This window comes from Scomber japonicus, chromosome 6 (assembly GCF_027409825.1).
Source record: "Scomber japonicus isolate fScoJap1 chromosome 6, fScoJap1.pri, whole genome shotgun sequence".
Taxonomy (NCBI): Eukaryota; Metazoa; Chordata; class Actinopteri; order Scombriformes; family Scombridae; genus Scomber; species Scomber japonicus.
The window spans coordinates 19,355,676-19,383,654 of record NC_070583.1 but is presented as its reverse complement, the minus strand read 5'-3'; the positions used below and the strand labels follow the sequence as shown (position 1 = coordinate 19,383,654).

Here is a 27,979-nt window from a genome sequence, read left to right as displayed (position 1 = left end):
ATTTCCGAGAACATGTTACTGCTGTCCTGATTGGTTGTCAAATCTAGTTTCTATCTGACTGAAACAAACATTTTCCTTTAAAATCAGATAACTGGTGGCCAAACAGGGTCAAACTGATGTCTTCCTTTTTAGTGAGAGGCAAAAAGAAACAGTTTTACAGCTTTGCTCATCAACAATACATTGCCACAGGCTTTGTTGTAAAGTAGGCTGAATTCCTTCAGAGCACCTCAAACCAGATGGCCTGTTTCTGTTTGCTAAAGCTGCTGGTTGGTTGTTTACAGTTATATCTCCCAGTCTGCAATTGTGAAAAGCTCTGTACTGCAGCAGCCACAAGGCTCTCACTCCATTGTGGAACTTGTAGTTGATTCTACATGTTCAATGTTGATATGAAAATCATTTTAACTGATTCATGATGTAATGAGTGGGATGATGTGTTGTTTAACACCAATTCCAGATTGGGCCATATGGCTTTTATAAAATAGTAAACTACCGCAGAGAGCAGTCAATAAAAATGGCAGGTGAGACGGAAATCAATAAGGCCACTTCAGAGTGTGTAATTTGGCTTGAATAATCTTATCTTGGGTAAAAAAGGAGTGTCTGAGATGTAGTTAATCTTGAAGAGAGACAGCTTTGAAAAGGCTGTTCTCTGACTCTGATTAGTGATCTAATTAGAAATTAAGTGTTGGTATGTTTTATATTAAGTCCCAGTAAAAGAAAACGTACTTGGCTTAAGTAGTCCCTGTTGCCAGAGCTTCTTGTCAGCTCTGAGTCCCCATTTTGTGTCACTGAGCCTCTGAGGTCTTTTTAGGCTTCTGTGGCTCAGTGAACATCAGGAACCTGAGTGCAGATAACCAACCAGCAGCCTTCAAAGATCTCTTTCAGTTGTGCATTCACTCAAGCTCAAGCCTGCCTTTTGATGTACTAAGAGTAGATTGCTAATTGGCAACTTACAAAGGATTCAAATTGGATGACTGTGCATTTGGGTAGGCAAGTGGCTTCTACATCTGTGAGAGCTTTGACAACTGCTTTGGCTTTGAGAAGGGAACGAAGCAAAACTTTGCCTGATTTGAGTTACAACACAGTTTTCATCTCAGCCCCTGAGTTTAATTTAATTCAAATAGCTGTTTTCATCAAATCTAAGGCTGAGTGTAGGTGAAGTAGACAAAATTAGGCTCTAAAATTAGATGCAAAGTGAAAGAAAAGAAAAAACACAAGATCTCTGTTTAATTAGCTTCAATTACATTTTAGTGATTTGGTTGCTTTGTGCTTTCTTTTCTACAGCTCGCCCTATGACACGTATGACCTTGACAACACCCACCATTGTGGCCAGGGCTCAGAAACGCAAGATGACTGTTGCCACTTGTGTATCAGCCAATGGGAAGCCCCCAAGTGTGATCAAGTGGGACACCAGGTTGAAGGGTGAAGCCACTTACCAGGAGACTCGCAACCAAAATGGGACGGTGACGGTACGGAGCAACTACGTGGTCATACCGAGCCGGGAGACCCACAAACAGAAGCTCACATGTATTGTGACGTACCGAAATGAGAAGATCACAGACAGCGTGGTGCTCAATGTGCAATGTAAGAATCCAATCTCTCAAAACTCCTATATGAGCAAGTGTTTGGTTTTTACAATTTTTTTTCAATTTGTGATAAAATAAATTGAATTTTTGCCTATATTTTATGTTCCATGTACCAAATCATGTTTCCCCAGTAAAACGACGCCTGTCACCAGTGTTGTGCTAAGGCAGCAGCACTACCTGCCTCCATCATAAATACAGCATTTTCGTATGATTACTTAAAACTATTTTGAAATCTGATGCATAGTTTCAGTGTTAAAACTGATCAAATAATTGCTGTCTGTGGTTCTACATGAGCTGTGGCAATAATTTTGAAAAATAATAGTTTGCAGCAACATTGAAAAAAAAGAACTATGAACTAGTTCATTTTTAGAACTTAGTTCAAAATTTTGAATTATGAACTATGAACTGAACTAGTTAATTTTAAAATTTGTGAACTAAACTTTGAAACTAGTTCTGCCGGTCACTGTATAGTTTATAGTAAACAAGGTCTTCCTGCAAACACAGCTCAATCCCGTATGTAATGTGAAAACACAAATGAGCTGCTGATTATGCACCAGGCGTATTAGGTATTTTTAAAACTGGTTTTCATCCAGTTGCCCCGCCCAATCCCAGTTTTCTGTTTATATTGTTACATTGATTATTCAGGAAAACTGAAACATGACCTCTACTGACAGCATGCATGGGCTTACTGCTTTTTATTAAATTACACCCTTTTATAAGTGCAAAAAAACATTTTCAGCAGTGTAGTAAAAAGACACCAGGTCCAGTTGTGATCCCCAGATGAGACTTAATCTGAAACTATTTGCATCAATGGGGTTTTGAAAACAGAGTTGTTTGAAATTTGACTTATTTGATCATATATGCATTGAGATCATTAAAAATATTATAATTGGGATGATTGAACTGACAAAAAGAATAGAGAACCACTTAATTACTAATGGATGGAATTGAAGCATTACTGTTTTACAAGTATGTTATAATCAAATATTTGTACGCTTTACCAGAGCTGAAATAATTGAACAGTTTTTTGTTGTGGAGGGAAGCACTGACATCAGCATGCCTGTCTTGCAGATGAACCCGAGGTGAAGATCGAGGGCTTTGATGGGAACTGGTACCTGAACCGTCAGAATGTTCAGCTGACCTGCAGGGCTGATGCTAACCCCCCTGTCACGATCTACCAGTGGAAACTGTGAGTCTGACTAAACCCTAACAAAACCCCTTAAGGCTGAGAAGACGAGAGCATGGCTATGTGTTGTTTCTCTCACGTTAGATTTCTGGCTGGGGGGAAAGAAAAGTGGGGTTTTTTTGTGGAGAGCTTGCTAAAGCACAGGGAGGCAATTTCATACAATGTGCTAGTTGAATGGAGTCCTGCTCTTTTCCACCATTCGTTTTCTTTATACTCTCCAGAAATGTGTCTCTGTGTGTTTGTTATCATGTGTTTAGTTGTGTGTGTCCATGTCTGTATCTGTCCGCAGCCACTCTGGCATCTACTGGAACCATCAGCCTTTTTATTTTTTTGTGCACATTTATGACTGTATGCTAAGGAGACCTCTCATGGTTACAGTGACTCACACTTGTTGAAAAAAACTCATTTGTTGCTGACTCCTTACTCCTCTTAACTGGCTGGTAGGGGCCACAAGTATTTCTGGCAATCGGCTAGGCTTTAAACAAATCCTTTGCATTCCATATGCCACAAAAACAGACTCGAAAGAAACGTTTGGTCTCATCTTGAACCGGAGCATCTGCAGAGTAATTTTACACCCGATATGTTATGATCCACTAACTGCCATCTTGACTGTAAGGGAACCGAGAGGGACCTCTTTGTTTGGGAGGTGAGAGGGAGGCAGGGAGAGGTTTTATTTTATGCGGTGTGTTATAATAAAATGTTCTGAGTAGATAATGTTTAAATCGAAGTTTGGACTTACTGTCCTGTGTGTTGTTACCTTATTAAATTTATACGGTTAGCCGGACCCAGGAGGACACCATGGACACCATTACACTATTCTATGCATCTTAAAGTAAAACCTAGAATGTACATGAATCCCAGACATACCTAGCGTAGATCTACACTCTTCTAGTTTGTTTATGAAACCTTTAATGAAGATAAGACGTGGACCTGAGGCAGAGCACAATAGGTCTATTAAAGCAGCTACACACACCCATATCTTCCTGATGGTCACAGATACTGGGAGATAAATGCAAACAGAGCGTGGTTTGCTTTCCTTTTGGGTTTGTGCTTTGAAGTCTAGGGACCAGCATGCAGGTAGAGGGGTAAGAAAGCTTCATTGTTAGTGCCTTTGTGTTCTCTGGAGGGCACAGAATGCAGCTGTTTGTCCATGACACACAGGGGAGTGAGGCTGAAGCTGGAGTAGCAGCCGTGGATTAGGTCGGCATACCGGAAGGCTGACATCAGTGTATTTGACATCACTGCAAATAGCAAGAAGAGATACAAACATGTTTTCAAGCCTCGGGGAGTCGTCAAAAAACCCCGGGTTTGATCTGCTTTGAATAATGGCATGAAAGTTGGTCATGCGGAAATGCTATTTTACAGTAAAATATAAGCTCTGTTAAAAGTGAAGGGGTACAACTACAAAGCAGAATTGTTTGCTGTAATTTGCATTGATTGAACTCTTTATTGGTGCCAGATGCAAAAAAATCAAAACAAACAAAAGTTGCTTTATCTCTTAGAACATAAGCAAACTTTTCTGAGTCACAGTCACAGTTTGTAATGAAAGCATTATACAGCGAAATTGTGAGATAAATGTACCAATTTGTCCTGTAATTGCTCAGTGAAGGCTAGGTTAAGAAATTTGTCAGTGGACTTGAGTGGGTGTGGATTAATAGACCATTGTGCCCTCATTGTATCTATTCTACAGGCCCCTGTTGGATTTTAATGAGGCACAGGAAGTTTTTTTCCTTATGGTAAATGGTAAATGGACTGTAATTATATAGTGCTTTTCTAGTCATTATGACCACTCAAAGCGCTTTTACACTACATGTCACATTCACCCATTCATTCACTGATGGCAGGGGCACACCTGCAAATCAGGTGGAAACTAACCATTCATACACCGCAACGGGAGCAATTTGGTGTCTTGCCCAAGGACACATCAACATGTGGACTGGAGGAGCTGGGAATCGAACCGCCAATCTTCCAATTGGCTGACGACCGCTCTACCTCCTGAGCCACAGCCACTTAATGCATAGATTTAGCTTTCAGGGCAGAAACACCGATATACACATAGCAGCAGCAGAAGAAGACAAGATAGAGTAGATAGAGTAGGTTGTTTTTTTTATCGGAGGTAAAGGAAGATTCTAGAGAGAAAATGGAAGATAAGGAGAGAAGAAGAGGAGGGTGAAGAGATGTGATCTAGAAAGACGAGGGCACTGTGCTGACAGATAGGAGGGGACGGCCATTGCTGCACTGAAAATGAGATGCCAAATCTGTTGTGAAGGTTCCCCAGGGCTTTACTGTGGAGGTCAGCACAAGGCTGTGACGGAACAATCCAGAACAGGCTGGCAAGATTGCGTCACACTTGACCACAAACACACACACACACACACACACACACACACACACACACACACACACACATTACACAGATGTTTAGCCAAATCCAATAATACCTTTGATACAGATCCATGTTATTTCCCAAAGACATTCAGTTGTATTGATCTTATTTAATGAGGTCATAGGTCTTTGGGTTTCTTTAAAATGAATGTGACCCATTACAGCAACGAAAATTATATAAAAAAAGATTCTGTATTTGCATCGTCTGCATTCATTTTTTCTCCCTTCTTCTGTTTGTTTTCTCTCAATTGAATGGAGTGTGCAGAAAGCCTTGGCATACAGTCCTTGAAGAAGGCATCTTTGATTTTTTTTTCTTTTCTCAGAGCACAATGCCGGAGCTATTTCTCAAAATGAGTTAATGGGGAACTGCTCTGAAATAGCGAGCGAGAGTCAACTAAAAAAAGGACACACCCCATTTTGCACAGACAGTGTTTACATTTGGAAAGTGATGTTGCATTTATATATGCATCCAGTGGGACATCGCAATACAATTAGGTATAATGTGTTTATTCCACAATAGGAGATATGTTATGTTGTTATCTTACAGTTTCAGTGCAAAAAGCCTGCATATATCGGTATCGGGTGATATCAGTATTGGAAATTAAGAGTTGGACAATATTGGATTTGGGCAGAAAAGCCAATATCGAGCATCCCTAATTATTTATGTGCTAAGATTAAAGATTGAAATTGGTTTTAGCAGATTAACAGCGCACACATACCTTCCTTCCATGATGCATTTTCAGTTTCCCAGAAATGCTGCTATAAATAAAAAAATAAATCAGTATTATTGTTATTACCTCAATCTATCCTCTAATTACACAGCTAGCTTACTTATTGCTACGGTGGAAATGTGATTCTATTTTTTAGGTCTATTAATCTCTACCCAAAGAAAACTGCTGGCAGTTCTTTAATCACCAATAGCGGTGAATGAAAGTCATAGATTACTTAAAGGCCTATTGTGTAAAATTTAATGGCATCTTAGCAGGGAGGCTACAGATTGCAACCAACTGAATACCCCCTCCCAGTCCCCTTCCAAGCATGTAGAAAAACCTATGTTGGCTATGAAATTTGTGAAAAGTGTGAAAGGTCCTCTCTCTAGAGCCAGTGTTTAGTTTGACAGCTCTGGGCTACTGTAGCAACATGGCAGGCTCCGTGGAAGACGGCCCTCTCCCTTTGTCCCTTGTTCTAAGGTAATGACAGTATAAACTATTCTCATTTTCAGGTGATTATACACTAATAAATGCACACTTATGAATATTATATTCCATTTCTGCCAAGGCTGTTCTGTTGGATGCCACTAAACTACACACTTCATCCTCAATGCCCCTTTAAATGATATTTAAGTTTATTTCTACAACATTATCACTGCAGGGTGTAGCACAGCCAGTCTAGCCATGCTATGGACGTTACAAAGGCTGATGGGTTTTCATATTAAACATAAGTACTCCCTAATGTTGTCTGCAACTATTCCAAGAGAATGAAATCACACAATAAACATTAAACTTGAATGTTAAAATGCTTTAAAGGCCAGCAACACTGATAAATGTTTAATTAAAGACACTGCACTTAAAGTCCAGCAAGCAGCCTCAATTTCTTCCTTGAATGGTTATTATAATCTCTGTTAATGAGTTTCCAGTTGCCACTGTGAACAGTCTTATTTATAGACCTGATCATGCACGTAAAATGAAATATCACATATTGAGCTTTTGAGCACACACCGAATATTTTTCTGCATTTACGTCTAAAACCGCCTCCTCACAATCATGCAGTTTGTAACACATTCTGGATGATGAGTTGATGTAGAGGCTTGAAACACCCACCCCACCCCCCCACCCCTCAACTCAACTCAAACCTCCCAGATCTATCGCACACATCTCATACATATTTGCACATGAGCAGACCAGCAAGTCATCAAAGAATCTGCATCAATCTCAAGCTGTTTGTTAGCCTTTCATATTACTGCCCCTCAGGCTCCACACACACACACACACACACACACACACACACACGACCATGCATACATTCTGATGTCTCGCACAAATGCAGACATCGTAAGTGGCCACAGAATCTGTGGTGAATCGCAGTTTGCCAGCCTTTTATTTCTGCAGCAAATCAATTGGGCTTTGCAGAACTCAGCATTTGATATAGGCTCACAAGGGAACTGAATCATATTGAATCATAGCATACAGTATTGAGAGATGTTTGCACCTAACTCCACTGTGAATGTGTCACCATGCTGCAAAATGAAAAACAACATAACCCGAGCTGTTCCCATTACTTTTAAATTATTAGTATAAAAATTTAAAAAACATAGTGTGCTTTTTATTTCTGATTCAACCTGAAAACCTGCAATGTTAATTGCATTTTAACCACATGTGGATCAGCTGTTAGCAACTGACATTCTATGATAGATTAATTAACAAATAACTCATCACTATGTTGTTCCCCCCTGCCATTGAAGAGCCTTGTTGAAAGCCTGTTTAGCGTAGCTCAAGTGTTTGATGTGTGACCATTGTTAGTGTGAGATCTAATGTTGTCGCCTCTCTGTAATGTCATTTTGTTTTTTCTCTGCTCTAATAAATGGAGCATTACGTTGTTTTTAATGATCTCACACACCAGAGGATCTCAAATTGTCTTTTCAATAGAGAGTAAGCCCAGGAGTGCAAGAAGAAGGTCTTAGCAGCATCCTTATTCTTCACAGAATCCAGAAACTGCCACCAACACCCAGCAACCCACCATTGTCAGAGCGGGCTTTTTATTTATTTAGTTATTTTTTCTCACAGTTGTCTCCTTAGTTGTAAGCTGGATCCATTCAGCAGCTGATGAAGCTGATCGAGAGGAAGGCGGCAGGAAATGGATAATTTCACGAAATTTGATACCTTATTCAGCCTTCAGGCACCATAAAAGGGGTCCAGATAATAGAATGGAGGATTGGTGTGCTCATGATCCATGACCTCAAAGTGTGCTGACCTGATCAAAGGACATGAGCGAGCCTGAATGCAAAAGAGATAGTGAACCATGAAGACAAACACCTCAGGCAGGAAAAACAGGCTCTAGTTCTCATTGACAGCCCAGCATTTGGTAGATTCTGCATTTATCGCTTGATCAGCTGCCTCTTTTGACAGCTCCCCTGAGTTTTGAGTTCAGCCATGTGAGCGGTGCTGTAGTTGAGTATATATATCAACCACCCCACCACTGTCTGCTTTATATTCCATATGCCAAAAAAGCCTGTGTCCTTAGGCCTCGGTTTATGTCTTACCTGTTTGGACCTGCTGGGATTCCCTGTCCTCATAATTTAGTTTGGACTTGATGGATGATGGCTGAAATATAGCACTGTCAAATGTTCCTGGTATTTATCTTACCCCCCACACACACACATAGATGCAGGTTTGTTTGGCACTAGAGACTGTATTTTTCATGTGCTTTGAATTGCTTTGCAGCTCCTGGGAAAGGGATTTTTTTTACTGTGGTGTGGTGTAATTCTGTCTTTTTATGGTGTCTGTATTATTGCCTCTTTTCCTCACAGTTTGAATGGCTCCCTGCCCAGTAATGTGGAAATCAAGAACAACACCCTGTTCTTCAAGGGGCCGGTGACCTACGACCTGGCCGGCACGTACGTCTGTGACGCAACCAACGGCATAGGGACTCGCACTGGCATCGTGGACGTCAACATCACAGGTAACTTCGATAAAGGCGGTCTCTGAAATGTCTGTTCTTCCGTCTCTTCAGTAACTCTGGCATGGCTTGCATCAATACAGTAGCCCTCTAAAAAACATTTGTCAGCAACCATCAGACCCCCATCAGCTCATTTCATTACAAATATCTATGCGCACGCACAGACCAAGTGATTGTAGCAGGTCAACGATTTATTTTCAATCTGGCTCCTACCTGCCCAGGCTGTGCGGCTCCCTGCTGCACCGTGTGGCAGGTTAGAGGGAAAACAAAAAAAAGGGTTTGTGTATCAGAGCTTCACACACACACACACACACACACACACACACACACACACTCACTATGGGAATACAACAGCTACCCCCTCCCACCGTTCCCTGTTATGCATCCAGTCGCCTGTGTGGGAGCGGTATAAAGCAGTTCTATTATCAGCACCTAAAATAACATCAAGGAAAATGGGGGTTTGAGGTGATGGTACTGTATTGATCATAGTTTGCTTGCATCACGCTCACATTTCTCTGAACAGCCCGTGCTTATCTTGCAGTTGAGCACTGCGCTTGTTCTTTTGTCTCTTCTTCTCCTTCTCCTTCTTTTTCTTCTCCATGTGTCTTCTGGGGAAAACAAAATGCTGAACAAAACTGATTCAATTCCCTCGCTTTCTAGATAATTGTCGGAACACACACAATGTGGTTCCTCTGGGTTCATATCCATAGGAGACGATATTTTGCAATCAAAGCCCTTGCTACAATATATACCAGATCTGTATTTGCTATACGTGCTACGTGGAGACCCTTCTCTATTGGTACCATCTGTGTGTGCGGTATGGGAGACTGTCACAGTTTTGCTCTGGTCAGACTGGAAAGGCGTTTCCTCTACTGTTTGTACTGCTTGGTTTCTCGGAAGCGGGGGTGTTCTAACTTGCATTGCTTTGCATGTTGACTCATGTTGTGTCTCTGGGAATGCGAGCTTAGTGTGAAGTGAACAGCTGTGGCTGACAGTATCATTGCATACTTTTTTTCCTGCTTTCCTACTTTGTTTCCTGCTTCTCAGTGTGCTATTCTGTACTGGTATGGGTAAAACTGAGACAAAGCAGCTTTGTCCGGATATGATGTCATCACCTGCATTGTGAGAAGTCGACCATCCGATGTAGGAGGGTTAATAATGTGATAATAGAAGTCTCAAAGGAGCATGAACGGCCGTTACTTATCAAACAAGAAAGTGAGGAAGTAATCTGCCATCAGGAAATCACCATACAACAGCTTTTTATTGAGTTTTACACCTCGGCATAAAGTACTGCATTTTAAAAGACAAAACAAAGGCACCAAAGTCATTTTCTATTTCTGCTTTTCATTGATTGCCTAAATTAACAAACCACACTGCTATTGTCCCTGTAGTCGTTATGTTTATTCTCATCATTTGTCCGTATAATTTTATTGAGTGACTGAGGTGAACAATGTGAGGGTAAATAATTTGAGCACATTCAGATTCAATTTATCTGCATGCGGAATTTGAATCCAGGCATTTTTCTGTGTGTGTGTTGTTTTTTTTTCTTTAACATTTAAAGCCCATGTAAAGCTTTTCAGAAGCAGTTTGAAGCAAGTGTAATAATTGATTTTGGAGCGGTGAAAACAGTCTTCGCTCTCAGCTGTAGGTCTCTTTTACTTCCTATTTCTCTGCATGTTCACGGTAATTAATAAAAGTTATTACTTATAATTCAGGGATATATAATTATGTATTAAAGCAAAGTGTTTTCACATTTTCTACTTGACTACCTGATTGTCACTTTTTCTTTGGCTGTCAGAACTTCATTATTGATATTTGGATATTTGGAGTTGTAAGTACCAACATTATTACGTGCCGCAAAGCACTCGGTGGTCTGTTTTTATCCTCAGTAGTAAAAGGCTGGCTGGATTCTAGCTGCAAGTGTTGTTCTATATTGTTAGATGGCAAGAGTCCTGCATTTCTGTTTAGGGTACATTCCCAAAGGGTACTATACAAGCCCTAAAAGCATGTTGCCAGTTCCCATAGTAGCACTGACAAGACCAACACAGTTCCCCTCATAATGCACAGTTCAGAGGCTCAGCTCCAACATGGAGGCCAGTCAAATTGTACAACAGCTCACAAACAGCTAGTTGACTGTCAAACATTTGTATGCTTTAGCGCTTTAGGATGCAGAGAGGAGTGCAGCACCGTGAGCAAACATCGACCGAACTACCCTGCCCTTGTGTCTCATGCAAGTGCAACATGGACACTTTACACCGGGATCATACAATGCATGTGCTCATGTGCTCTTTGCTGATGTTGTGAAATGCTAGCCGATTCCTGTCTTAACGTGGGCTTGTCAGCATAACCCTAACCCTAACCCCATTCCAGAATGCCATTAAGCTTCACATATATGCGTAAAAGAAATCTTCCTATTTAGAATCTATTTTATGTGAATGTGGAGCAGCTTGTAGTAGATTTAGTATCTGTTATAATGACATGAATAAAAGACTGTTAAGGTGAACTTGAGGGAGGACTCCACATTTCCTTCTAATTCTTTGAAGTGCTCTGTGCAACCTTGACATTGGCTGTGCATAATGACCCGGTGGCGGAGGTAAAGAAGTATGCTGATGCTTCATTAACTTCAAAGAGCATCTTTGTGCCTTCCAAAAGCCTCAGACAGGCCTGGCTGAGAAATGGCAGTTGAGAGGGCCCACTGCTGGCTGCTGTTCAAGGCTGCAGCATTGGGTCTCAAAATGTTAGCTATGTGTTCTCTGCAGAAAAGGAAGGTGACCAAGTTGATAGCTGCAGTGCATTTGTTGAATTGCTCACAGACCTTGCAATTTCTAGACCAGCACCGAACATAAAATAATTGTTTCTTTTCCTTGTAAAAGGGCAGTTTTTTAGTGGTCTTTGGATTTAGATACACTTGGGAGAGTGTTGTATTTCCAGAGTCAATAACTCAGGCATTATAGCTGGCCTTTTTAGTCTGCAGTAAACTGTATCAGAGCAATGACAAATATGTCACTTAAACAATCTGTCACTTCATACCACCAGTGTACATAGTTCTGTCGCTTTCAAGACCTGAATTTATCCAAATGCACTACTGCTATCTGCATTATGCATGAATTTGGCAGTAACGCTTTTGTTTTCATTTTGAAGTAGATCTTTAGATTGACACAGCAATATACACCTGCCAGGGAGACAACCTTGCATTCAGTGTCAGGAAGATAAAATGTCCGTGACAACTTGTTTGTATCACAGAAAAGCTATTTTCTCACACTGGGAAACAACACTGATGGAGTACTTAAGAAAAGCGCATTTTAATCAAGCTCCTCAGTTTTCATGGACGGATTTGTGGGAGCTGCATAACTGTCACCTCGGCAGATAGCAGGGCCACAGAGCACCTTGTTTCAATTAGTTTGGGGAAAGTGTTTGCTGAGGAGATGGCATTGACTATGGTAAGTCACATGGGCTAAGACGGCTTTCTCCAAGGACATGTGTTCTGCAGATATGGTGTTGCTTGTCAGAATCTAATGAACCACTCTCCTGTTTTAATCAATCCTCCCTCACAGAAAAAGAGGTGAAAGAGGAAGTCTGCAAGAAAAAGCAGAGAAGGGAGAGGAAGGGGGGAGGAGAGGATCTATAGCAAGAGAGATGAGCTTCATGTAATGGCCCTCTTCTAAGCAAATACCTCTCTCATTCACATTCAGTTCAGAAATCTCCTGAGGGAAAGTTGACAAGTTGTCAGATCTGATTAATCGCCTAATTACTAACGGGTATCAGAGGCCATGTTAAAAAAAAATAGACAATTAAACAGCTTCAGAGACTCACAATGAAAGTTATTTTTGACGATTCATTCTCTGCAGCTTTTAACCATCTACCAGGGATACCAGTCAGACAGTAACTCCTGTGAAATGTTGCAGCTAAAAAAGCCACAGAAAAGGGGGCTGAATAATGTGGTTAAACCTCAAAGATCTTCCCCAACTTAAGAAGACAAAATCAGTCTTTCATTAAGATAATCAGTTTTTCCGCCATCACACTCTGTTTTTGTGCTCGAAACATATCAATGCTGCCATCTTAAATTTCTTCCCAGCGCATAATAAGACATGATGAATGGCTGTTTTGTTGGGATAGCCTTAAAATTATGTCATTATCACCCCTGAGAAAGAAGATGTGCGGTTGTTTTCTTGGCAGCACACAATACTGTGACATGTGGGAAAATTTATCTCAGTGAAGCAGCACATTCACAACAGAACTCAATTGTTGACCCACTTGAATAATCTTTTAAACTTGATTAGATATTTTTTAACCTTGACTCCTCCACACAACAGCTCTAATCTGTGGGAGAATGTAGCCAGACTGAATGAAATACAATGCATAATTCCTGCCACATTAGCAGGATCAGCTGCGAAGGATGATATCAGATCAGCTCAGGGTCAGCCTGTATGTGAACCTTTCGGCGATTCCACTTACAGCCTTTCATCCACCTTTGTCCGAGCCGGGACACCAGGCTACTTTGAGAGAGAGAGCAGAGGTGCAGTCAGCTTTGCTACAGGGCTTTACCACTTGGGTTAAACTGGATGGAGTCTCTTCAATTTAGCAAGAAAGCATGAGGATGGATCTTTTTCTGTACAGGCACAGGCAACGGGTGTCGACATCTGTTCACGCTCGCCTGAACAAGCAATAGTTCGCTCCCGTGTGAGAAAATGAACTTGAGAGAGCGAAAAGAGGTAAGGGGAAAAAATCGTACCCACATGGTGAAAATGAGATGAATAAAATATAGACAGTCCAATAGAAATATAAATAAATAAAGGTATCCATGTGACGGAACGATATGCTTCAGTGGGTCTGATTTTTGGAATTTAGTTGAAGAGGTAAAGTGGATTCCAGAAATGGGCTCACAGGCAAACAGAAACAGGAAGAAATGCAGAGGTGGAAGAAAGGGCAGGATGCTGTTTACATGACTTTATGTAACAGCCTGTGTCAACTCCTGGTGTTCACTCCTTGTGACATCCTCTATCCTCTATGTCCTACAGCACAATGATGGGCGAAGACAGGGAGACATAGAAGTGGGTGAGAAAGGCTGACACTCTTTTAAAAAGTGCCTGCATTTCCTTTATTGTGTTTTCCTTACCGATCTCACTTTAATTTAATTGGCTTCGCATAACCAATGCAAGCAAATGAGACCATTGCCGAGAACATTAGTTATGTCTATATAATGATTCCAAATGCTTGCCACCGGGTTGGCAGGAAAGCAGCAGCAGGTTGGCACTAGCAGAGGGAGCTTTCTCAGCATAAATTTAAATTACTGAGCAGAAGATGTTAGTCTGAGCTGACATTACACGTTATAATTGTCCTAACAAGTATTACAACTTGTACTTAAAAGATCAGTGTGTAAGATTTAGTGGCATCTAGCTCTAGTTAGTTCCAAAAAGGGGAGCGATTTCAGTAGTATGGAAGAGGTCTGGTTACTAAAGATCATCAGATTTACAAGAAACCACAGTAATATGTAACAACAAATGAGGAAAATACAACAAACCTATTGCACCACCTCAAGCAGAGCCAAAAATCCTGCAAGGAGTGCTTTGTTTTAACGTCAAGATTATCATGATCACTATGAATTACCTTGAATTATCGCAATATTATTTCAGGGCCATATTGACTGCTCCTTGTAGAAGGAAACTGCAAGTATTTCTGCAAGAAACTCATACAAACACAAGGACAACATGCACACTCCACACAGTGAGGACGTGGGACAGCTGGGGTTCAAACCCAGGATCTTATTGCTGTGAGGCAACAGTGCTAACCACTGAGCTACTATGCCACTCAGCTAATTATAAACTGTAAATCACAGCAGGTGTTGATGGTGTGGTGCATTTTTATCAGCGGAGAAACAGGCATTTCTTCCTCACTGTTGGGTCTGTCGGTTTTCTCAATGTAATAGCACGCTGATCGCACAGTAACACTTGTTAGACTGCACTCTAAGAAATGAAATGTTATATTTACTTTATTTAGTTATGTCAAACAGTCCTGCAGTAATAAGTCAAATAAATGAGACAAAACTAACAGATAATTGATCATTACTAAATACTGTCAAGCAAATCTTACCAAACAGTTTTTATTAAATGCTACATCATTGAGTTATGTGAATTACACACTCATTTATTTGATTGTATTAAACAGGTTGCATCAACCTTGAATGAAACCGTCTTGTTTTGATGGTCAAAACCGCAATTATTAAATATTTTCACCATAAAACAACTACGTAATTCAAACAGCATCCAAGTTTCATTTCTTAGAGTGTACAGAGAGAATATCCTTGAATAAAACAAGTATCACACCATATATTACCATATATTATCTAACAGGAGAGCGGCTCCACGCAGCCATTTGTCTCTTTCTTTTCTGTGACAGAGAAAAGAGACATTATGATGTCAGCTTTGCAAAGGATCCCCCAGCAATGTGAAATTTGTTTGTCTTTGCTTGTCATGGTGGAGTCTGTCTCAATCTGTGCGCTATATAGCACATAGCTCTGTCTTCTCACATCGCCGCTTGCATTATTCATAGATCCAAAGGCCACATGTGTATATCTTGTATATCATTGCACCCTCACTTCAAATATACACATGCTGTCAGGCAGGTTGAGAAGCATATTCAGTGTCTTGGTCTCTTGCACCTCCCTGCTTCCTCATTTTCACCCTTGAACTTCCTGATCAGGCATCTGCAAACCTAGAAGGATTTGGGTTTGCAGGCTGACGTTCTAGCCCCCAGGTTCTCACTACAGGAGGGGCTTCTTGCTGCTCACATCCTGCCAAGATCACACCTCATTATCCAAATGAGACATTAGCATGAGCCACTCCTGCGTTTGCACACCATAGGCCGCCCCATAAAGCCTCTTCTGTGTTGTGCTGTGCCAGGGAAAGCACTCAGGGGGAAGACATTGTGGCTGCAGCTCTCTTTGCATAAAATGGAGGAGGAGGGGGGATGCTCAGAGTGTAAAGGGGTCTTTTTTATTTGGAAAAGATAGCCCGGCTGGAGGAGTGAAATGGAAATGTCACCAGGGGAGAGCATGTAAGAGCAGAGCAGCTGAGATCGTAGTGATTTATCTTAACATTTGTTTCTGCATGGTTTGCTGTTTCTGCTCTCCAGAGGATGCAGAGGAGAGGGATGTGGCAGACAGATGGAGCAGGGGGATTGGCTGAGTCCTTTCGGCCCAGCCTGGCTCCTCCTCCTCCTCCTCCACACTGTCCACCCATGTGGTGTGGGATCTGTCACGCCTCCCTGAGAGCCTGATGAAGTAGGTCAGATGCTGTCCCAGGGTCTGACCACTGGCTCCAGAGCTGCTGCTGATGCTGTGTGGTGATTCACTCATTACACACACAGCCCTAAAATAACAACGAGGAGACAAAAAAGGGAAATAAAAACAACAGAGGAGATGCTGAGGGTAGGATGGTGCGCTAAACAAACAGGGCACCGACCTCTCCTGGATTAATGCGTACTAACATGCAGATTTGTTTGCTGCATGTCTGCTGACCCAATAACTCATCCTTACAGCACTTCTACTTAGCACTGCAGACACATGGAGGCTAGTAGGGAAATGTAGAGATGCATTAATAATGGTACCTTATGAGCAAACATGGCTTTTAAAATGGCATTGGTGTTTAGACGATGGTGTAAATATTCATTGCTCATTAAGGGTGCATTAAGAATAATTATTACCCACCCCCCCCTCCCTGCCCCCTTGCGAAAACTGACCCTAATATATCTGCGAGGGAGCAAAACAAACTTTCTGATATGGAACACAAGTAAATATTCATGTTATCTCTTCTCTAATTTGACAGCTTATTCATGTTTATTATTGAGATACATAAATATATTTATATACACTCTTGTTGCTCAGCGTTGGTCACCAGTAGATGCCACCCAAAAAAGGAAAAAAACAAAACAAAACATACTGCTGCTGTTCTCGGGAGATGAAAACAAGAATCAGTCTCTGTTCCTCTGACAGGACCATCCTCATCCTGCGAGTCACTGCATGTTCACAGCATGGCACCGATGATGTCACTTGTGTTTTGATGCAAGTATTTCACAGCGTTATCTCCTCCAACACATCCCGTGCCTCTTATCTTTTGGCTTTTTACGAGGAATTTAATTTGAATCACTAGTCTGAAGGTTTTAATGGCAGCATTTACCTACGTACGAGGCAAGCTTATGCCTCTGTAGAATAAGTGATAAGAAAAGAAAAAAAAAAAGTTGACAAACAGAACAAAATGGTAGATATTGGAAGGTGTGTATGCGATAGGGTAGAAAAGAGCTTTGCCTTGCCACCGACTTGCCCAGGCAGCATGTTAAATTCCTGTCAGTGATGAGCTTTTATTCGTTGTGGCAGCATTACATTTCCATGACTTCACAACCACTGGAAAATTCAGACGCAGGAGTAATGAGGATCATTGGAATCACTGAATTAATGCGTCCTTCCCGATTGTCCCCATCCCCACTCACTCATTATACCATTCTTTATTCGCAGTTGTCACACCCCAACCTCTCAAAGGCACTCGCTCCATCTTCTTTTTTTCCTTGTTGCCACTCCTCGGCTTCTCAAAGTGGCCCTCTATTTTCTTTTCATCTCCTGTTGTCTGCTGCTTGTTCCTCATTTAGTCATATTAAAATACCACTCCCTGTACCACTCTTTGAAATCCTCTCTCATTTCCCCAGCTTCTGTCATAACACCTTGTCCAAATGATTGCGCTAAGACTCAGGAATGTTTGTACCTGTCTCTCTCTTTCTTTTTTTTTCATGTGCAGACATGACTCGAACACACCCAGAAACAGTACCTTCAGGACAGAGTTGTGAAACAGTTTCTCTTACTTTAAAGCCCCCTTTTTTGCTTCAGACATTCCTCTCCCTCAGTATCTTTGAACATTTCTTGCAGCTTGTTGTGTACTATTCTATAGCGTACACTGAAATATAAAATCCCGCACCTTATGTTGTTTTTTTTTAAGTCACAAACCTGCCATGGACGTGATCATTTACACAACAAGAAGTCTTTTTTTTTTGAGTGCACGGCATTTGTTCGCCATTTGTTTTCCTTTAAAACTCGCGTCTGTTTTTACACAAATGTCTCAGGGGGAGAACACTCATTGAGTTGTGAAGGAAACGGATTTCTTACACTAAAATGTTTAGAGGCAGTAAATCTTCCACCTGATCAAGTCAGATGTGAATGTTCAAAATAATATGATTAATGCAATACAAAATGGCATGGTTGCAGCATTTAAATAGCAGCGGTATGTCATGTTATTCATTACCTGTATAAATCTAGCATGCCTCTGGATTGAATTATAGCCTTTCATAGCACATCTTGGCACCTATTAATCTCAATAGTACATTTTAGTCGTTTAAACTCAAGGTTACCCCACTATCTACATATTTCCAGAGTGGTGTTAATAGACACTGCCTTTTGTTGCCTGGAACAGTATCAGCGCCGTTGTTGTGCTGCTTTGAGGTCTTTTTTATCTATCTGTTGGCAGGTGTTGCCGGTAGCGATGGCGTGCTGGTGGAACGCCTCCTTCCTCCTACGTGCTGTCAAACCCCCCGTTGTACCCCAACCATTTCAAATGTGTTTTATTATTAGTGTTTTTCATAATGTGATTAGTTTGTACCATGGCAACTCTAATTTCACATACTCACATTCACTGAGTACATGGACTAGACAAAGGCAATGCCGCCGAGCTGTCTAAATTGTGGAATCTTTTGCTTTTTTTGTTATCTTCGTGGATGCACAAGGCCAGCGGAGTTGAATTGGAGGTGGTGTTGTGATGTAACCTTGCGAAGGGATAAGTACAGAGCAGAAGTGTTCTGTATGACAGGGTGAAAACAGACAATTCTCTTTGCCAACACACCTTTTTGAGTTGCAAAATGAAAGCATTGTGCTCCTCCACAGCACTGAAGTGATCTGATGAGCTTTTCCAAGTTGTTTTGAGTCACTGATTGTAAAGTTCCCCATGACACAAGGTGAGCCATTTGAACACTTCAACATTCCTCCCTTACATTCCCTCCTCTATTAAAACAGCTTAATAACTAGAAAACTCTATCTCATGTTTTCAGCACAGGAACTTCCAAGGCTTCCTTGAAGGTTTATAATGCAGTGCAAAAAACCCCACAAAAATACCACCGTGTTTACAACTGCTTTTATCTTTGGACTATTACCCATTGTTCAATCATTAGTGTTTACATTCACATTCTTCAAAAATAGGTGTCAAGAGGTAGTGTCACTTGATCCTTTATAAAAATGGAGGTGATGGAGAACAGCTTTGAAGGCTCTCTGTAGTTTTAATGGTCTTTCCTCATGTTTTTCACCTCTCTACATGGTAAATATTGAGTCTCGGCAGCCTCAGAAACGCAAGGCTAAAATCCACCTAATTAAGATTGTATTGAAGGGGATTGATGAGAGCAAAGACAGATCCTAGCTGAGGAAGGCAGTGAAGGGTAGGGGAAAGGATTACAGGAGAAGGTTTTCCCTTTTCTCTCTGCTCCTACAATCCTCTAGATTTTCACCGCTCTTTGGACTTGGTGGGAGGATGTGTTCCCGAGCAGGGGTGACCTGGCTCCGCTCTCTCATTCATGTGTGTAATGAAGGCCTGTGTCTGAATAATCCCATTAGGTGGTCAGATTAAAACCTGAGCTGATATTTGAGACTGTGCCCGGCACTGCTTTAGAAATTGGAGAGCTTTACTGTCGGCCCTGGGAGAAAGGGTGCAGAGGAAGAGCAGCAGAGGAGAGTGACTGTGTTTGGGAGGTCTCTCCTTTGGACTGATAGAGTGCCATTGTAATTAAAGAAGAGATGAAGGCTCCAGTAGCTTCTTCACCTCCAACCCCATCCTTTATGTACCAGAGTTGTGCTCAGGGATGTATAATTTCCACTAAATGAGTATAATGGCTTTGATTCAACAAAGCACTTGATTAAATAATTTAAAAAATCGGTTTCTTTCATAGCTTACGCAGGAAATGTGTTTGTTGCAGTGATGTTCTGATTTGACTCTATTTGACTTACTGAGTAGCAGCACAGATAACTTCATATCTCGAAGGAACTTCTGCGATTGCTGAAAATAAACCTTCATTTTGGCTCAGTTATGACCAGTTACTTTGTAAATGAGCTTTCAATTTGAATTATTACTCAATAAAAAAACCTTCCTGTTAAAGGCAGTACTAACAGCCGTGTTATATGCCAGCGTGTCTAGGCTTTTTAATGTCCTTATGATGTTAATTCTATAGATTATCTGTGCATATATAAACTGTAATTAAAACCTAATTGTGAAAATGTGTCAGAGATAAGATGTGGCATGATGATGTTGATACATCCAAACAGAGCATCATACTTCTATATTTAAGGTTTTTGAAAACTAATTAGCTTCCCAGGTGCCTGTAGTTACTAGATCCAGATATTTTCTTTCCTGACAAACATTGTTTAAATCCATGTTAACTAGATTCTGACATGACATAATATAATATAAATCACTACAACAGTAGACAGAAACGTTATCAGAGCCAGTAAATATTTTCTGTATCTTGTCTGACTTGACTTGCATTGTTACTGTACATGAGTCTGTGGCTTGCTCTGCATGAACAGGAAGCCTCGCCTTTCTTCTCTCTCTCTCTCTCTCTCTCTCTCTAACCCTTTCCCACACCATTTGTTTAGGAGACACTGTAATTCTTTGTTTGTTTTTTTTTGTTTTCTCTTCCACTTTCTGTTGAGGATTCAGCGTTTACCATTGAAGTTAAATGTGCTTATGCTCTACAGGTTTAGACAAGCACTACCTGTGCACCCCGAGGCTTTGATCACATTTCAGATAAAAGTTTCTGCTGTCTCTTTACTCGAAGGTGCTTTGCTCGTGTTTCAGTTTTAAGTGAAGGCGTGTATGTAAGGGACATGGTTTTCAACAATTGCTTCAAGTGCTTCACTCATAAACATTGTTTATCTTCCTTGTGAGAAGGCTATATGTTCCTTCAAATGGTGGAATGAATGTGATGGCTCAGGTTTGCTCCAGATCTGGTGTAGTCATGAGAGTTGTGATTTTAAAACAACATATCTTTTTTTTTTTTTGTATTTACAAGGCAAAATTCCAGCCTTCACACACTGTACTTGTGGAGGCTGGTATCTTAGTTATTGTTTGTCTCTAGCAGGCCGTTAGTCGTTGCCACTCTGTACTAGATTAGAGCTCATACTTGAGTCATTTGATAATTTCCTCTATTTTCTCCACTGTCTTCTGAATCTGAATGATGTGTATTTTTTTATCTGGGAAGCATATGCTATCTTTTGCTGTCTGCACTGCTGCCTGAACAGAAGAGCTTCATGTTTATCAGCTCTGTTGATGCATCATGGCTGTGTATGCTTGGCTGCTGATAATCATCTCTGGCAGTGCTCTTTCATTTCATTATTGCTTTCATTACTGCCGATGAAGATGGTTATATGTCTTGTACTGTTTTATGCTGGACATTACTGAGGTATATCATTCAACTTTGACTCGTGTGAAATCTACAGTTAAATGTATTAACTGAAAGGCCACATGGCATAATTCTTCCACAGTTTGCTCATTACAATGTTTAATTATATATGAATATAAATTGAGAAAAAAATCATGGTTAATGCATGCTGACAAAGCTTCATTCACTTTAATCTTTTTGCTCATTTATTCTTTTATGGTGTTGTGTGTGGTAGACTGGCTATTTGTTTCTCTCCATGTCTGAAACTGCATGTGACTGTCAATGACTGAGCCTTGCCACTTTGCCGGTCAAGACTACTTTGGGGTTGGGGGGGTTTGTCGTGGGGCCGGAGGTCCTTCTTTTCCCCTTTGCTTTTCCGTCCTTGTCTCCCTTACTTCATCTTTCCTAAAAAAAAAAAAAAACCCTGCACAAACGCACCTCCTCCCACCAGAGCACTGACACACTCCCTTCCATCTGTCTTTTCCTACCCAGAATTCCCTAACAACCCACCACCTGGGGGCCATGAGATCCCGCAGGAGCAGCACAATGCAGGTGCCGCCATCGGGGGCGCTGTGGGGGGAGTTGCCCTGTTGGGCGTGGCGGCCATACTGCTCTTCATATTCCTGCGCCGCCGCCAGCGCACCTTCAAGGGAGACTACAGCACCAAGAAACACGTGTTTGGAAACGGTTACAGCAAAGCCGCGCACCCTCCCATCCCCAAGAACCTGCAGTATCCGGAAGACTCGGATGATGAGAAGAAGCCTGCCCAGATTGGCGGTCCCGGAGGGTTTGAGGCGAGTGAGCGCGATTTTGATGCCGAAGCAGAGGACCTGAAGAGGCCCTATTTCACTGTGGACGAAGGAGAGAGCCGAGATTATGATGAGCGGACTCTGGATTTCCAGTATGACCCTGAACCTGAGATAGCCGATGATATGATCTCTCAAACCGATGGCTCTGTCATTTCTAAGAAAGAGTGGTATGTGTAGTGGCATTCAACAACCAAACCAAACAACCCCTTGTCCCCCACTTGCATTCCACCACACCCTTCACCTCCATCACCTACCCCACCCTCCCATTTGTCAAACTGCACCCTTCAAGTCCCCTTCCTCTTTTGGTCAACCTAGTACCCCCTTCCCCCTGACTCCCCCCCACATCAGACCCCATCCAACTAATCTCTATTAGAAGATCAAGAGTCTATTTAAAGTGCTAGCAACATCAACTTCTCAACATGACGGCATTGGTATCAATTCCATCAGTCGAATGAGCAAAGAATACAAACTAAGGTATGTAATTGGACTCGTTGTCACTGACGTACGAGACCAGGGAGGTGATCGGTTGATTAATACTGGTGTATTATTCTTTTTGTGTCATGTTTTTTTTATGTTATAAATGTATTAAATGTGTAAAAAGAGACTGCAGGTTGAGGTTTTGCTGAGCACATTTGTGAAAGTCCTACACTGGATGTACGATTTGTTTTTTTGTTTTGTTTTTCCAGTACCATTGCTGTTTTGTTATTTTTCTAATGTCCTTTTGTATGATTTTTAAGTGACCTGAGAATTGAGAGTTAAGTGTCTGACATAATTACAGGTGACGTTCTTAGTGTTTGTAATTTTGTGGTCAAATGTTTCAGAGAAAGAAAAAAAAAATTAAGTCATACAAGCACCTCTATCATTTCTCTTGTTTCTCTCTGGGTTTAGCATTCATGAAATTACACTTTTTTGTATTTTTACAGCATTAAATACAGATATGTTATTGCTGTTTTCCAAAGACATGCTTAGTATTACTTGACCCCTGTGTGTATATGCTTGATCTATTTCTTTACTGAGAGGGAGTCAGTCTACTGAGCCGTATGGATATGGCAGTAACAGATAAAAATCATACGGTCTTTTTAATTTCCTTTCCTAAATTAAAAAATAAATAAAAATAAGGCCCACGTCAATGAATCAGAGTAGCAAGGGAGAGAAGGGCTACAACCGTACCTTACATAACAACACACTTTTCAGTCACGTCCAAAAGGGGTTTGATGAATCTCACAGAAAACTTCAATAATTGCTCTGAAATGTCATGTTTGTCACTTGACTTGAACAGGTTTTACCCGTGTAAATGAGCTCAAGAAGTTACCACTGCAATGAAATGTCTTTTTTGTGTGTGTGTGTGCTGAGTGGTCATAATTATGTTTTATTCTAACCCTTTTTTTATCAAATGGATGTCAGAGAAAAGTGTTTGGGGAGTATCCCAATAATGACTCTGTCTCTTCTTATAATTGTGTGACTGTGTACTGGAGAATACGCTTAAGTCTCCCCACTTACACCAACAGCATTGCTATGAGGAGTCGTCCATGGACACAAAGAATACGGATACGAGGAAAATGTCACCCGTTGCATATAGTTACATCTACAGAGAAAATATTTTAACATGTAAAGGGAATTGAAAATATGATGGTGGCCATCCTGGAGTACAATAAGTCACCTGCTGCTTTCATGGTGGGTTTTTTTTCTCCATCTTTTTTTTCTGAAATGAATTTAAGTAGCTGTTAGGGGATTTTAAAGGAATGAATGGTTTTCTGTGTCTTAATATTGGCATCTAAATATGCCAATGTCTATACAATGACCCTGTCTAAAGGCATTATATATATAAATCTATATATATATATATAGATATATATATAGATATATTTATATATGGCTTTTTAAATCTGTTAACAAGTGCCAGTGGTTGCTAGAATAGCAAATGACATGTTTCTCTCCATCACACAATCAGCAAAGTGAATTTGCTTCAAACAAAAAAAGTTCAATATGAAACATGGGATAAGACAAGCAAAGAATTAAATACATGGATATAAGTGCGATATCTGACTGGCTCTGAACAATATAAATACTGTATTAAGCCTTACTTTATGCATGTTTTTGTGTGGGAGTGCGTATGTTGCTATTTTTTCTGTATCAATTCCAGTGTGTCTTCCCTCATTTGCAGCTCAAAAGACAGCACTTTTTCAGTGTTGTCAGTATTGACAAAGATATGAGTTTATGGGCACTCAGTACCCAGAGACAATATTACAGTTAACACACGAGAGTGTATGAATATATATATAAATAAAGATGAAAAAATAGCATCTCTGTTGGCTGGAGATGTGAATGTCTTACAGTCCATGCTTGTCTACTGTATGTTTTTAGATGAGCATGTTAATCATGAGCCTCAAACTATATTGTACTTTAAACGCAAATTAACATTGCAAAGTGGGGAAATCATGTTAAAAGTCTGCTGATATCAGCTTACTTCACTTAAATTTTCTCAAGGATTATTTCTGATTTTGTTAAGTGTCTCCACTACAGTTGGAGAGCGATACCTGAGGTTTGCATCAAAAAGTTTCAGAGGGGGGAAACTAATTGACAGCAGTGGGGTTGCTCCTTTCCAAGTGCAAAAGTAAATTGCAATTTTATAGCCTTTGGTTTATTGTTCAGCTGCTCAGATAAACTGCTTTGCTGTAACATTTCACTTCCACAAGACAAATGTATGAATAGCATGTTTTTATCTTTTTCTTGCATTCAGTGCCTATCAAAGTCAGGAGTATTAAGGTAGTCTGAACAGTTGCTGCTCCATCATTTAAAAGGTGCAGTGTGTAGGATCTAGTGGCAACAAGCAGTGAGGTTGCAGATTGCAACTCTCTGAATACCCTTCCGTTCCAAGTGTGTAGGAGAACCTAGGGTGGCCTCAAGATTCTCGAGAAAACACGGCCCTCTCTAGAGCCAGTATTTGGTTTGTCCATTCTGAGCTACTGTAGAAACATGGCGGTACAACATGTCGGGCTCCATGGAAGAGGACCTGCTCCCTACGTAGATACAAAGGGCTCACTCTAAGGTAATGAAGCCACGATGATTTTCAGGTGATTATACACTACTTAAAATGTACTAAGGAATATTATGAATATTATATTCAATTATTTTAAGTCTGTTCTGCTACAGTAGATGCAACTTAATTCTACACACTGCACCTTTTAAATTATTCATGCCATTTAATAGCATCATGAATAACATAATATTGAAATATAACATGAAGTGCAAACCTCTAGATCAAATGATGATTCTTTAATTGCATTGAATTTCTGTTAGTCTTGTGCAGATGTTATTCCATCTGAGCTCAACCACGATATTAACAGTGCATCTTTACTTGATCTTAATCTCAACTGATCTATTAAAAGCTGCATTCATTGCCATTTTAAAGTTAAATGATTTCTAAATGGTGATACAGCACTTTTTCCACTCAAAGCTGGATAGTTTATGTTTGAAAGAGATCAAACTTTTGCAACATAGTCACACATCGCTGACTTTTCTAAGCACAACAATCAAAACACTAATCCAGTGGGGGAAAAAAATTAACTTGTAAATTTGAATTTTAAAAAAATGCAATTTTGGCTCAAAGCAAAGATCAACTTGACCCCTTTTTGAAAGCACAAGTTTAGGGTTTCATTTCTCTTTTTTTACTGCATACATTATGAAACCACTGCCACACTTGCTTCTCAGTCATGTTGGAGAAAGAAAGACCTTTCAGATTTGAGTCGACATTCTGTATACTGGTAGACGTAAACATTGTCTTCATGTTGTCGGGGTGTTATGAGTTTCTATTTTGTAATAATGACTGTAACTTCATTCCATCCTAATCTACTTTTTGTATTCAGTATGTTCAACATTCCACTGTAAATAATGTATATAAGGTTGAGATTATAGTTGGGATTTATTTAGGGACAACTGTGTAGGGACCCTGGTCATGTAAAATATACCCTATTTTGACTGCAAACAGAGAGACTTGGTGATGAATAGATGAAGTTGATGCATAGCTTATTTCCAAAGTCCCACCTAAAAATGCTCCTCCAGTACATTTTTAATATTGCCACTAGCGGCTTCACTGTCATACAAAGGGGTGATGCATACAGTTTGTTGATTTAATGTTATTGAAATAAAATCAAAAGAGAGAAATTGTCTGTATGCAGCCATGTGAATGTATATTTCTGAGGGTGTTACAAATATGAAAAAAATCTCTTGTTCAATTGTGATGACCCAGTGAAGTAACTTGTATTTGTTTTAAGCATTAAATGAGTTCAATAGTCAACAGTGCCCTGTCCCAGTTCACTGATTGGATAGATGTGTGTATCTGATTGAATATGGTTTAGGTCTGCAATACATTTCTTATCGCTGTATTGATTTAGGTAATTGTAGCTCTTTCCCAATAGCTCTGATCAGAAATGTATCCCTGTCAGCTTACACAGGTGTTAATGTTGATTCATTTCTTCGGCTCCGTCACGTTCTGTGAGCCTTACATGTAAGATGTAAAAAAGATTTGTTCTGCAAATAAACGTATGTAGTTTTGACAAAGACAGACAATATTTAAATCTGCACCTCATTTTGCTTTCCTTCCATATCAAATGTATTTGTGGACAAATCTTCAGAGCACAGAGCATGTTCAAGCATCCAGCTTCTAAATAGAACAACAATTTTACATTGCCGTGTCCAATATTCTTCTAGTTATTACCGTTCCAGTTTTCAAAATGAAAAGTCTGCAGTGTTAATGCAGGATGATTCTCTCTGGATGCATCCATGAGTCCCTCCACTGCTCACACTGAGTTGTTTTGCCCTGGCATGAAAAATTGAAAAAACACAAACCAAACATGTCTAGGAATTGTCTTATATTCCGTACACAGTGTATTTCAGAGGTGCAGGATGTATTTTATAAAACATATTCTGAGCTGAACAGATCTTGTTATTGAATAAAGATGATCATTATATCACACCAACACAAGAAAATAAGGGGATGTATAGAGAATATAACAAAGGCTTTTCGTGGTTATAACTAAAAGCGGAAACTGTTAAGCAGATGTTGATATTGAATTCAGTGATTAATGAAGCTACAGCAATAAGATGAGAGAGGCCCAGTGTAGAGCCAGACAGATCTGTCTCAGACTGTGGGACTCAAGTACAGACATCTGCACCATGCACATTAAGGGCAGCCCAGAGTTTGCAGCTGTTGCCATCCATTTGCTAAAAGAGCCCTCTGTAGCCCAAGGGACTTTGATGGCACATAGGCTTTTAAAATGCATGGCCATCTCGTTTTTTCTCCTCTTAAGAGATCTGCAAGTGGAAATCTACAACACTAAATTTATTAAACTACTATTAGGATGAAATACGGCTGGAGTTTCGTTTTAAAATGTGTTCCTAGTAGGGTATAATTTCAAGAGTGAGTTAAAGCACCTTATATATGATGTCAAATGTCCAACACAGTGTAAAGCTGACAATACAAATTATAGCTACTGTTATTGCACACAGTATGTACAAAAAAATGAAAAAAAAAATCAGACTATGCCTGCTGGGATTTACTGTGGATCAGTTTGTTTTTGGATTATAATTATAATATTTAATGGTGCTAATACGTTCAGACAAGCATTATATTCAAAGCTGAATAAGTCTCTAATAATCTAAATGCAGCCCATGAGTTAATGAGTTTTCTTTACATTTTTCTTTGTGAATCACATCACCTTTCAAATTAGAGTTTTGAGTTGAGACTTTTAGAGTTGTTGAGCCGTCGATGGGCTACAAATTGGAAAAAGATTTCAATCCTAATGGCTTCAGAGAGGCTGACCTACAAACACCACATAACACGACTCGTTAAATTAGAGTGATTAACTGGTTAATGAACA

The 27,979-nt window shown here is 40.3% G+C and overlaps 1 protein-coding gene across 1 annotated transcript in view; it reads left to right on the top strand.

The window, feature by feature from the left end:
• Positions 1–26,865, top strand: part of nectin1b (nectin cell adhesion molecule 1b) — a 79,505-nt gene extending 52,640 nt beyond the window's left edge. The window contains exons 3-6 of the mRNA XM_053321073.1: positions 1,282–1,581; positions 2,655–2,772; positions 8,681–8,832; positions 21,784–26,865. Coding sequence (XP_053177048.1) covers positions 1,282–1,581; positions 2,655–2,772; positions 8,681–8,832; positions 21,784–22,277 — 1,064 coding nt within the window. The 3' untranslated portion in view covers positions 22,278–26,865. The remainder of the gene's footprint in view (positions 1–1,281; positions 1,582–2,654; positions 2,773–8,680; positions 8,833–21,783) is intronic.
• The last annotated feature ends 1,114 nt before the right edge of the window (positions 26,866–27,979 follow it).